The sequence below is a fragment of the Diadema setosum genome, chromosome 18 (assembly GCF_964275005.1).
Source record: "Diadema setosum chromosome 18, eeDiaSeto1, whole genome shotgun sequence".
In the NCBI taxonomy this organism is placed as follows: Eukaryota; Metazoa; Echinodermata; class Echinoidea; order Diadematoida; family Diadematidae; genus Diadema; species Diadema setosum.
Genome location: NC_092702.1, coordinates 19,619,515 through 19,632,461, shown reverse-complemented (window position 1 = coordinate 19,632,461; position 12,947 = coordinate 19,619,515). Strand labels below are relative to the sequence as shown.

Here is a 12,947-nt window from a genome sequence, read left to right as displayed (position 1 = left end):
TTCTCCCCCCACTTTCTTCTCTTTTCTCATGTGACCATTGGTCAGTTTATTGTCACAAGGAAGACCGAGCTTCAAAGGATGGAATGCAGATGGAACATTCTTATCCATTTTGTTTTCTGTAAGTCTAGTGTTGTTGCATAACCATCATACCAAAGCATCCAGAATCTTATCCATTTCATCATTTCATTTTTGTTTCTCCTTTTGGCAAGATTCAATTAAGATATATTGACATTTGATGTTCTCTTTCTTTTCTTTTCTTTTTTTTTTGTCTTCCACTTTGTTTCCTTCTCACAAGATAGAGACAAAACAGGCGATCCATCACATGAAAGATGTAGGAAGAAGATGTTTGTAATTGTGTGAAATTCTTATATTATTTCCGGCAATATCAGAGAAGATATCTCTCAATCTAAACGAATATGATGCAACTTTGATCAAATAAAACTTGCTGCCATTTATAGTTAGACTGCATGACTAAAGTCAAGTCACTGCACGTTCTCTTCTGCAAGTTTGTCAGACTTCATTAATGTTATCTAAAATCAAAAGATGCAATGAAGTATATTATGTGTGACTAATAAATATTGCAATAGCCGACAAGATAAAACTAGATTTGACACTTTTTGAGCGCATACAGCATTACTGTTTTTATAGCTACATGTAATCGTTTATCACAACTCTTTATAATGAGGTGACATCAATACTGGGTCTTAGAATTGAATATCAATGAGGGAATTCGGCTTTGTTTCTAGAGCATTCCCTCTAGTAGTGGGATTAAAGCACTTTCTTAAATCATAAAACAAGCTGATATGATAACTGGAAGTTTTGTTTAACATATTCGTGTGAGCGTGTGTGTATGTGTGTGAGAGAGAGGGGGGGGGGAGGAGATACTGTGTGTGTTTGTGTCTTAAATACTATACGAAAGGTGCATGAGCACTGCTAATTTATATCAGTAACTTATTCCAGTAACTTATTCCAGATTGCAAAACCACTGTATCATTCACTGTACAATCCAAATGCGAGTAATACTCTTGCTGCCTCCGTGAGAGTAACTTCCCCAACAGAGTTAACACAAAATACAGCCGTTTCCCTCAGTCAACGGGTTAATAAAACGAACATTCGTAACTGTTTACCGCTTTGACCCTTTGGATATTAAATGTTGCAATTATCGTTCAGCTTGATGCATAACACTGTGAGTCATTGAGTTTCGATGTATAACGATGTTTCAATAGTGGCAATATTCGCAGAATTAGATTTATAAAGCAATGTCTAAAAACAAATCGTGTTGACTGATACTATACTTGTATGCATGGTTTTTCTCATTCTTTCTTTTTTAATCCGTGGCCAGCAAGTTTCACAATGGGTATCACAGATTATGTATATATACCTATAGTGACGAAATTAAATTTGCTACTGGTAATTTAACAGCAACTGTGACAATGACCAAGGTTTTCCAAAACATTTGAGTCATCGGTAGTCGGATATCCGATGATCACATGACAGAAACTGTCGTGAGACGCGGTAGTTAGTTGTGGGGAAGGGGGAGGGATGTCCATAACATGATGATTAATATGTTTATCAATTATCGCCCCGGACGGTGATGCATTCCTTCTTGTAAACAGGATCTGAGAGGGGTTAATTAAACTTGGTGGAGATCATGTGATAATTAAGAAGTGGATCATTAAAACAAAAGCAAAATGACAGTGAAAAAAAAACACATGAGAGGGAGATAAAGAGGGGATGAGAATCCGAGGCAACAGCGATGATTTAACTAGTATAGAATGACAAAGACAGACAATGTGTAAAGTGAAATGTACATCATGCGAGTTTAAATCAGGTGGAGATTGCGACATGATCACGTGATTCCTTGATGAATGGTAGCTTGGGATAACTGGGTGTATAAGGAAACTTCCGGACGGTTCTCATTCTTTTGCATTTGAACATCCTTTAATTGGTTATACTGGGTAGAAAGTATCAGAATCTATAGTGTTTGGCATGAAGAATAAGAGTGTATTCAAAATTGATAACAAATGATAATGAACGAGGACGATGACACAACAGCTTCATATAACTGGGAAGGAAGCAGAACATAAGAAGAAAGTATGCACAAATTATACACATGTGGACTTGTTGAGCAAGTAGTATTGTAATGGAATCACATTGCTACATTGCTGGAATATGTGAGAGTCCTATGTCATCATTCTCGTTCAGTGTTTTCTATTTGGTGTTTTTAGAGTATTGGCTTATCTGCTCAAGGATCATATAAAATTCGACAAATCTATGTATATACGGCACTATCAACTTAGGTACTACACGATGTGAAATTATACAAATCGTCTGGAATATCCCTTCAATGCAATGGCGTTTTATGTGTACATAATGGGAAAGTTTCAAAAGAGATTTGCACATTGTATCATTTACTTACATTCAACTTTTATTCTTCTCTTCTTTAGGCGATAGTAAGACGTTTTCATGCCCTTAAAAAAGTTTACCTATGCCCCCCCCCCTCCCTGCAGGGGAAAGGGAAGTCACCGTTAAGAAGATGAAACTAGGCGGCACTTGCCCCTTGAATTACTTTGACCGTTATCTATATACTTATAGTAGAGGGGTAAGAGTCCATGTAAAACAGAAGTGAAATTTAGCTAAGTGTTCAAGTACACTTTATCAGGAATGATATATAGTCAAACATGTGTAGAACAGTAAAACAAGTTTTACTGAAATACGAAGGATATAATTTAGCTTTCTTGAATTCATATATATATATATATATATATATATATATATATATATATATATATATATTTTGTATTATCACTTAATAATACTGTACATTTTTGCTAATCACCTATCTGTTTCAACTGTTAGATTCATACTCGATAACTTTGTTCAATTGAGTTTTGGTTACATTGATGTATGAAAAAGAAATGCAGAAATAAAGTCAACAAATCAATCAATCAATCAATCGATCAATAAGTTCAATAAACAATCAATCAATCAATCAATCAATCAATCAATCAATCAATCAATCAATCAATCAATCACTCAATCAATCAATCAATCAAAAGTGCGAGGCCAAGAAACCATCATCTCGTCTGATTTGCATAATGTGACGTGACAGATATTTCACTATTACAGTTCACCATAATTATGAAAGTTTAAAATCCCAAAGCATTGTTATTCCTTGCCAAAAATCCAATATTCTCCCATACTCTGGGTGATTTGATTCTACTTTTCTTTCAGAAAAATCAACAAAAGCATGGAATTATTATTTATTTCTCAACAATGTACGCCATTGGCACACGATCATTTTATGTAGTTGAAATTCAGATACTTATTTCGTCCGTCATTAGACTATTTTTGGTTTGTAAAGATGATCGGCTGAGAAGAGATTATCAAAATTTTTGCTTAAGGCGTCATGTCTTGCAACCAACTTTGATTTTGTTCTTGACCGTGAAAAACAGTGAAATATATGTTTGTGTTTAATCAGATTAAGATTAAAATCAGACAGTTCAACTACTCTGTGTCACGACAATACTACTCTGTTAAAAGACATTCAGATGAGGACAACAACCAACTCTAAATTGTGAATTGAGTAAAATCCTTTTCTGCATTGTGCGGTGTTGAAGAGTTTACCTTCATAAAGATATCATGTCATACAAATTGCAATGTGTTTCTAGTAAAGACAATGAACTTACTTTTTCCGATGTCCTCTTTTGTCATGTTCCAATCAGAAACTTTTAAAGGGGAAATATTTTTTATGTAGTTTTTTTCACAAAACAAGTGAGATTTAGCAGGTGAAATTGCGGTGCAAAGCTGCTGTATCTATACGTCAGCAAAAAAAAAAAAAGAGAAAAAAAAAAGATAGAAGGAAAATAATGATGACACATCGTGATATGTTTGCTTCGTAAGAGTACGTCTGTTAGTCAAGGTTTCGACAGCTGATCTAGTTGTGTCAAGTCAAATATGAGAAACATCATAATCTCTATATTCTAGCTGAATATACAGATATCTGATAATTGACAAGCACTCTTTTCTGTTATTCAGTATACAGTACGATATCTTAAAAACAAAGACATTTATAGGGGAGAGTTACAATTCTGACACACCAGTGCAATACTAGCAATCGACACATCGAGTAAACACTGGAGAAATCAAAGCGACTTGACAGACAACTAATCAATGGAGCCCATTAGCGACATATTCCGTTCGGTATCTTGATTGATAATGAAGTCAAAAGACTTTTGTTTAAATGCCATTCTAGTCTACTATCCTTATACTCACTCCACTTCAGGCCATAAGACTCGTGGGGGATGAGATGGGGTTCAACATTTACGTGAGAAGAGTGTATGTAGTCACGGTTTAATGTGTCGATGAACTATGAATTTTGTTGTTGTTGCTTTTTGTTGCTTTTTGTACTTTCAATAAAAGCAGTAAAGGTAGAAAAAAAAGGCACTTCTATTGTGAATTGCAGCCTTGCACATGGACATTATATTCCACTGGAAATATCCTCTGAAGTGGGAGGGTACAGATTAACACCTCTCTAATGATAGACGTAACACGAGTGTTTCCGTTTCGATTTCTGACCCCCCCCCCCCCCACCCCAGCTATGCTTGCTACACATCTATCGATGCGAGCAAGCTCAGGCTCTGGAACGATAACTAATGCACTGAGTCTTTGTCATTGCAGTTCGGTATCCTAAGTTTCAATATGATGCAATATAATAAATGGTAAGAAATAAAACACTGAAACCGTTCGTGAATGTAAAATGTCCTTTTGGAAAATAGTCTCTGGGTCTTTTTCTGCCAGCAAAATATCTATTTTCATCACTTTATCTTTTTGTGCCATAAAATGTCATAATTATTAAAGCTATTGTGATTTAACATGTCTCATTGTTCATTCAATCGTTGTTGAGTGGTTGGTTTTTGTTTTTGTTCTTGTTTTTCATCACCAGTCTCACATCACTTAGAGTGCTTTTATACCGACAAAGCGGCAGAATGCCCATATTAGCGTGGTTTTCGACCCGCCCCGCCCCTCCCTATCTCCCCCCCCCCCCCCTCCTCCTCCACTTCCTCATACGTCTGTCTTTCTCGAAGCCTCGCTATGCCTCTTGGTAACTCTCAATCCCCAAAGCATAATGGGTCCAAACGCCAAATGATCGCAAGAGAACACTTTGGTTTCGATCAATAGGCGCGTCTGGAGCTAGTCCAATTATTACAGTATTAGCCGAGCATTTAGTGATATTGATTCCTCGCCCCCATGTTAAAAGCCATTCGACCGCGGGCCCGGACAGTTACATGCAAATCTAGCGCTATCGACAAGGCCTTGAGCACTAAGTCTTGATGACCCCTCCCCTTCTCGGTTGCACTATTTGACAAACGATGTTAAATACGTGCGACAACAACAACAAACAATCGAAACCATTGCACGCTAACATTTAGCGTCAAAGGCAAATGATTGTGGAGAAGCGAATTGTGTATACGCTGATCAATTCATTGTCACACCAACAGCTTGACTACTGTGCACAAAAGCTAGCCATACATGTTCGTGTTTTGATGTGCACCCAGCGATCATCTTCGGTATTAAGAAATTATTCAGCTAAACGTTTATACCTCAGGTCATATTATATTAAAAACAACCTTCATGTCGAGTGAATGATAATCTTTACGTCAGTACGTAGCTGATGAACTTGTAATTCTCTTCTTCATGGACGTGTACTTTATTTAAGACCCATAAACATTACAAAATAAAGAGCTAAAAATCGCCTTCGAAATAAGAGAGCGTAATATTTTTAGTGAAACCAATGTTAACGGCATTTGCGTTAATATTCTGCTGAGTAAAGGTAACCCTTCACCAGCAGATAATAGCGGCTTGTTCAAAATCAAAGAATCAGAGCCAACCAACAAACATAGTGTCACATGACTAGCAATTTATTTATAAGTTTGATGTACACACAATGTCACGTGACTATCAATTAATAGTCAGGCTAACGTAGACGACTTATTGAAAATGGAAAAAAATCGCGTCGAAATTAAGTGAGACCCAACTCTCACCTCCCCTTCCAAATACAGAGTACATTTCAAAACTTAATAGTTCACTCATTTATCATTCCAATGACTATATATATATATATATATATATATATATATATATATATATATATATATATATATATATATATATATATATGTGTGTGTGTGTGTGTGTGTGTGTGTGTGTGTATTGATCTTATCTATTTTTGATATGGTGCTCTTGTAGGACAGTAAAACAATACATGCTTGTCCATGATGTTCTTTGCGTTGGATTCCTTAGGTCACAAAGCGTAAACATGTCTAATATCATATAGTCATGCTGCACAATTTGCATACCTGTGGGCCTAATTTGTTTTCTTGCATCACTGGTGTCTTAACGGCACTGTGTTCCTTCGTCTGTGAAAACAGTCAAGATCGTCATAAACAGCAGGGAAGCTTCAGTTTTTATTTGTTTATACTTAACTAAATTGGTTGGCGAGATTCCAGTGCAAGAATTTATATTTTCACGTGACCCTGATGACCATTTGCGTCACCCTTGAGGCGCCATTTCATCACTCAAATGGTATAAAACTTGTTACAATTTTCATAACTCTTTTCATATTTCATTGACAAGTACTTTGCATTCATTTAACATTCATGAGTTTATTGACGTTTAACCTCTTTAAAAAAAAAAAAATCTTTCCTCCCTAGCGCAGATTTAACCGTGAATGTGCAGCTTTAAACAGATAAAACGTGATATGACGTATATAACTTTCTGCTGTTGTTGTTTTTTCTTATTATTCCATGGCATGCCAAAGATCAGTGCGACTAGCGTGAGCACGCTTGTGTGTTTATGTGGTGTATGTGTGTGTGTGTGTGCATGTCCTATTCATGAGAACACATTTATTTCTGTTCACATTCTATTCGACGCTAAGGACGACTTACATAGTGAGGGCCCTATAGTGACGTCGGACGTAGTATCGAAAGGAACCGTATCGAACACGCCCCAAGACCGCAAAAGTGACGCCATACTCTACTTGATCTACGATAGACGTTCCTGAGATTGAGACTGCTACGAGAACAGATTACGTCAATGCCTGAGACTTAATATTTACAAAACAAATTCATTGGCTTCATCTCTGTGGTTACAATACTGACTGCATTGAGAACAACGGAATTTCTGACATAATTATGATTCAGAAATGGTTAGCCCCATGTGTTCGCAACATGAGCGAAGGACTGACGACTAAAATTGAACAAGGTTGTAAACTAAGACAATGTATCATAGCTATCGCTCCCTCTCTTTCTTTCCTTCTCTCTCTTTCTCTCCCTCCACTACTACACAAAATTCAAACTGTCGTTCATACATCTTGAACGTCTAAATTGTAATTATTATATCTATCTAGATTACATCGAATCTTTAAATGTGACGGTAGACTAAAACAACACCATGTTCCTATTTAGAAATGATTAAATAAAATGATTTTCACAGCAACCTCACACTTTACTGATTGCTGATTGGTAGCGGGGTGCAGTTGTTTATTCATTTTCATTATGACGTCATCAAAGAAGAGGATAGGTACAAACGGCCGAGTGCGACGATTTCTATCAAACAGAGCTCTATACATGAAACCACGACTAATTCCGAGAAGTTAATCGTTTGTCATTCAGAAATACACACCAAAAGGTTAGTGTGCCACTCGATCTGCAGTATAAAAGGGACATACCTCGGCTCTGCCAATAATATTCTTTGTGGCCTGACCATAAAATCTCAGCAAACGATCGCTCTCAGGTGTTTGAAGCTCCTGAGGTGAAACATTTCCACTTTTTTTGGAAGATAAACTTTGAACTACATTTTCTTGGTCACATTTCGGTGTAAAATTTGCATTTGTATGACTGGACTCGCAGTGTTGAAAATTTTTTTTTTCTTTGCAATACTAGTTTTTTTCTTTTCTTGTTCCACGTTACGACGTAGAATTGCTCATTATAGCAGTGAGCAAACTTATTTTATGCTGTTAAGCAAGTAAATGTATTGTTACTTGATTGATGGACGGATGGATGAATGGATGGATGGATGGATGGATGGAATGGATGGATGGATGGATGGATTGATTGATTGATTGATTGATTGATTGATTGATTGATTGATTGATTGATTGATTGATTGATTGATTGATTGATTGATTGATTGGTTGATTGATTTGAATTCATTTCCTCTTTAGTTCACAAACAACAAAGAAACAAACATAACTGAGTTACAATTATTTTACTATACAATAACATTTTGTCTTTTTTTTACGTATAAAGATATTCGAAACGTCTATTCTATTAATGCAAACATAACATCTGCAACAAATGGAAAATAAGTAGTAGTCATAAGAACCAAAGTGGGGGAGCCTGAATCAAAAGCACAGCTTGTATAACTTAGTGAGACAATCAAACATATAACAATAACAGAGTATGAATTATACCAGAATGGCATAAAGAAGAAGAAGAACAACAACAACAACAACGACAACAACTAAAACTAAAACTAAAACTAAAACTAAAACCGAAGCTCCGCATTATGAGAAAGAGATGGGAAAGAGATTGGAAGGAAAGAAAAGAAATAGAGGGAATAGATAAGACAAACTGAGACGAAATTACACCCCTGCTTTCAACCACACCCCCTTCAATCCCGAATTTCTGATAATAAAAGAAGTATAGAGAGGTATCTTTCATGAGATGTGCGAATAACTTCCTCCAAATGTTTCTGTGTAAAATTATGTATTACATGTGCACGTGAGCGTATGTGTTTGTAAATAAATAAGTATATAAATAATCATGTTCCACCTCTGTTCTCCGTGTATGTCTTTTGATTTCTCCTTTAATCTACACATCACATCAGAGTTTTAGAAAGTTCTTCCCCAAATAGGCCTACTTGCATACTGTCTAACACCACAGAAAAAACAAATTGAGTCAAATTTCTTTATTGCTTATGGTACCTATTACTTACTGAGATCTTCTAATTTGTAACTACTATTCAATTCAATTCAACTCAATTCAATTCAATTCAAGTCAATTCAATTCAATTCAGTTCAATTCATTTCAATTCAATTCAATTCAAGTCAAGTCATTTCAATTCAAAATGAATTAAAATAAAAATTTATTTCCATATAAAGTAATACAAAGTAATATAAATAATGCTTACATGAGTACATAATATTTCAAGGAACTTTAAATCACATAAGTTTCAACAAAACGTACATGAATACAATATTAGATATCAACTTTAGTTTGGATAAATAAACAAGTAAGCAATACAATCTTAATTTGTAACTCTACATGGAAAAGAGAAATTCACAAGAAAAACATAGCTTGAAAAATTTGTGAATTACTCTGGAAGGTGAGGGCATCTCAAGATCCGTCAAGGACTCCATGTATAAAAATTTTGATATCCTGACGTCAGGGGAAATAATCAGAAAATAAAAAAAGGACTATGACAAGGACAAGGACAAGAACGAAATCACGGACTGAACAGGCAGGAAATCAAACTATGCCTATTTTACCTCTAAAAAATGCGTATATTCAGTTATCACTGTGGCATGTGGGGAAAGGCTCCCGACTCCCGATCGGAGGACCCGAGTTCGAATCCCGCCCAGTGCTTACGTCCTTGGACAAGATGTTTTACCCACCATGTCCCTCTCGACCCAGGTGTATAAATGGGTACCTGGCAACGCTAGGGTAATAATAATGACAGGGCCCTCTGGTAGAGCAGTGGCAATACTAAAGAGGCTACCCTGAGTAAATAAGACCTTATACTGTCATGGTAGTCTCAACTTGAAAATGTGTTCCATTTATGTTCCTGGTATTACTCAGAACCTGTTAAACGTTAAGCTTTAATGTACTCCGTTTTTCTGGGAAGGGAGGTATGAGACACGCCTCCCTGGTAATTACTATGAGTAATGATTCTTTGAAAGGCAGAAAATGCTTTAGCTGGGGTTGTACGAATTGTGTGTCTGCTAAAACTATGTTCTCCACTCAAGATTAATTTTCATCCTGAAAGCTTTGATATACGTGTATTTTATTGCCTAAAAAGTTGCAGGCGCCCACTGACACGATTAGGTATCGATTCATCACCTCAAACTCTACGACAGATATCACCTATTTATAGTTGCCGAGTGGACGCTGACAGTTGCTTCCGGAAAAGTATTTAAAAGAGGGAAAATAGAATAAGGGAAAGACGGTTACAAACTGATGCTCTGTGTAAGCCATGAACTGATTTGACTTTCTTATCCTCGCTGGCTATTGCCCTCTTTGAATCGCTCCACTCTGGTCCGTGTAACTTAATAGAGACCATCTTAAATGCACTTGTGGATACAATGACCCACGGCTAATCATACTAGTCGCGAGTCAGACTCGCTGCTGAGAGGGGAAAAAAAAGATCTGCCATCGTCTACTAAATCGTTCGGGAAAATGTTTTGATTGTCCTTTTTATCTTCTTCTTCTTCTCTCGAATTTGCACATCTCCAGCGGCGAGCCATTCGACACGGGATGCGCTGGGCCAAGCGTGCTTGAGTTGCTACCCGCGCTTCTGTCGCGATACGAGACACCGTCAGCGCCTAGCAGGATAAACACCCGACCCAATCCTTGCGAAAACAGCCCGCAAATGTGCATGCTTAATCACCAGTCACTCCGGAGTGTCTTTATTTTGGAGGTCACGGTGAATATGCGAGAGAATCGCCAACTTGGCGACTTACCTTTCCCCACTGAAAGGCAGAGAAGCGGGTACACGAGTCGACGTGACAATTTAGTAATTCAACAATAAATACGTCACGTAAAACATTACCCCCTGCCTCTCCCACACACACGGGTATTAAATGGCCCATTACTACACTTATAATTTGGCTTTAATGGCTAGAAAATTACACAATGCGCTTGCTAATTGCTTTACTGTTGCTCGTAAAATGGTGACGAACCTCAATAAAAACTAAAATGGTTGCGATAAAATGGAGAGGCTGCGGCGGTGAAAAGTGGCAAATGGTGGTTGGTTACAGACCCCCGGTGCAATATAAATGCCTGTTACCGCCACCGAAATGTACAATCAGCGGTAATTAGACAATGAAGGATATACATTACTTTACAGGGGTCTGGATGGCGTAAATGGATGGTTTAATTGTACTCACCACCTGTGTCCGCATGGAGTAGGTCGATTGTTTTGTCGTCTGCCCCGAGTTTGGCTTGTTTATGGCCTAACAAAATGTGCCCTTCGCAGGATGACGAATCGTGTTTGGATTTCTCGAAACCAGCCTTCTCCACGACCTGTTTGAATGAGGCGCGCAACCCTCGGCAGTGCGCGTGGAAGTCGGCCGCTTGCGCCAGGCTGGCCGTGTCCCACGGGCAGGGCGGCGAGCGTGGTAGAGCGCCCGTCGCTGCGTAGTGGAAGTGGTGGTGCTGACGGTCGACGGCCATCGCCGCCGCCGCCGCCGCCGTTGCCGGGTCGGTGAGGCCGAGAATGTCGGTGATGAAGTACGGGGTAGGGCGCTTTGTCGGTGGGCGGTACGTGTGGGGATGCCATGTCCCGATGGCTACCACTGGAGGGAAAGCAGGACCCAGAGGGGAAAAGGGGGGATGGTGGGGAAACTTTGCCGAGTGGACTGGGGTAAAAGCCATGAGTTCGGGTGGACAATGAGGAAACATTACACAGAAATCAAGACTTCTCTACGTCTTTACACAGGAAGTTAGGAAAATTACACCACTCTATACAGCTTAACGAAGAATGTCTATTTTCTGCCACTTCGTCTTCAGTTATCCCAAAGTCTTGGTTATGTATCCTTAATGGAAAGAGTCATAAATCCAAGCCTTTCCAATTATTGGGCGATCTGAATGCAATCTTAAAAGTGGTCTCCAAAATTGAAAAAAAAAGAAGAAGGAAAATGAGCATTTATGTCACAGCAGCGTGCCCACAGAAGCTCTCAAAGAAGTCAAATCCAGTTCGAATACATAAATCATTTATTCTCGCATATAACCACGGTGAATGTTGTCTTATCTCACTTGATGTTGTCCAAACACACGAGGACCTGGTAAGACATTCTAAATCCTGTCCCAGGTCTAAAAGAAGACACTGATATTTCGTTCACATTTGAAAACAATTGAAAATAACGTTGTTTGAATGTCGAACCGTTGATGAGACCTGGAATCCCGCAAAGCTGGGTCTCGGAGAAAACAGGAAATTCCAAACTGGGCTTGAATGACGAACGCGGGTCCTTCCAGGTCGGGTTCGCCTAAGATTTTACAGTGACAGGCGGTGACGAACCGCTTTGATTTAAATAGGTCCTCCGAGGTGCTGCTGGGTGCGTGAGTGAGTATCCTGCAGGAGATATAATCGCGACAGGGAGGATGCCTACGAGCGGCACCTCTTGGGCGACCAACGAGCTATCAACGCCCTGGCGATTGTTTTCGCGTTTGGTCCTGTCAGCGAGCCGGAGTTTCCCCCCTCGGTAGATGGCCGGTGTGGGCTGCGTGAAGTGAAGTCATTTGTTGTGATCTCCTCCGCGCAAGGACGGACGGGGGGACAGTCGGAAAAGGGGGGCTGTCCCTTCCCCTCTACGTCACGATGGCGTGCGCATGCGCTCTGCGACCCTCTCATCCACTGGCTAGTCTGTCTCTCCAACCGTCTGTTTGCAGCGTTCTCGTTAGGTGAACTGGTTGCTTTAGGAGCATACTAGTATCACACATGGGCTTAACCCTACCGCGATTGCTCGTAAATCAACTAGAGTTTTACGAGCATCTAAGAATTCATATTTTAGCACTGGTAATGATTCAAATGTTGAATTGCATCACGTGCACATTCTGGTGGACTCAGTAGTCTGTGTAGAATGCGGGCGCTCCTGCAAAACATGTTTCTTTCTCAAGTTTACCCAATAATTTAAACATAAAAAGAAACAACAAAAATATCAACACTAA

The 12,947-nt window shown here is 38.7% G+C and overlaps 1 protein-coding gene across 1 annotated transcript in view; it reads right to left on the bottom strand.

The window, feature by feature from the left end:
- The window catches only part of LOC140241380 (uncharacterized), a 32,851-nt gene extending 21,170 nt beyond the window's left edge, over positions 1-11,681 (bottom strand). The window contains exon 1 of the mRNA XM_072321111.1: positions 11,168-11,681. Coding sequence (XP_072177212.1) covers positions 11,168-11,681 — 514 coding nt within the window. The remainder of the gene's footprint in view (positions 1-11,167) is intronic.
- Between the last annotated feature and the right edge of the window lie 1,266 nt (positions 11,682-12,947).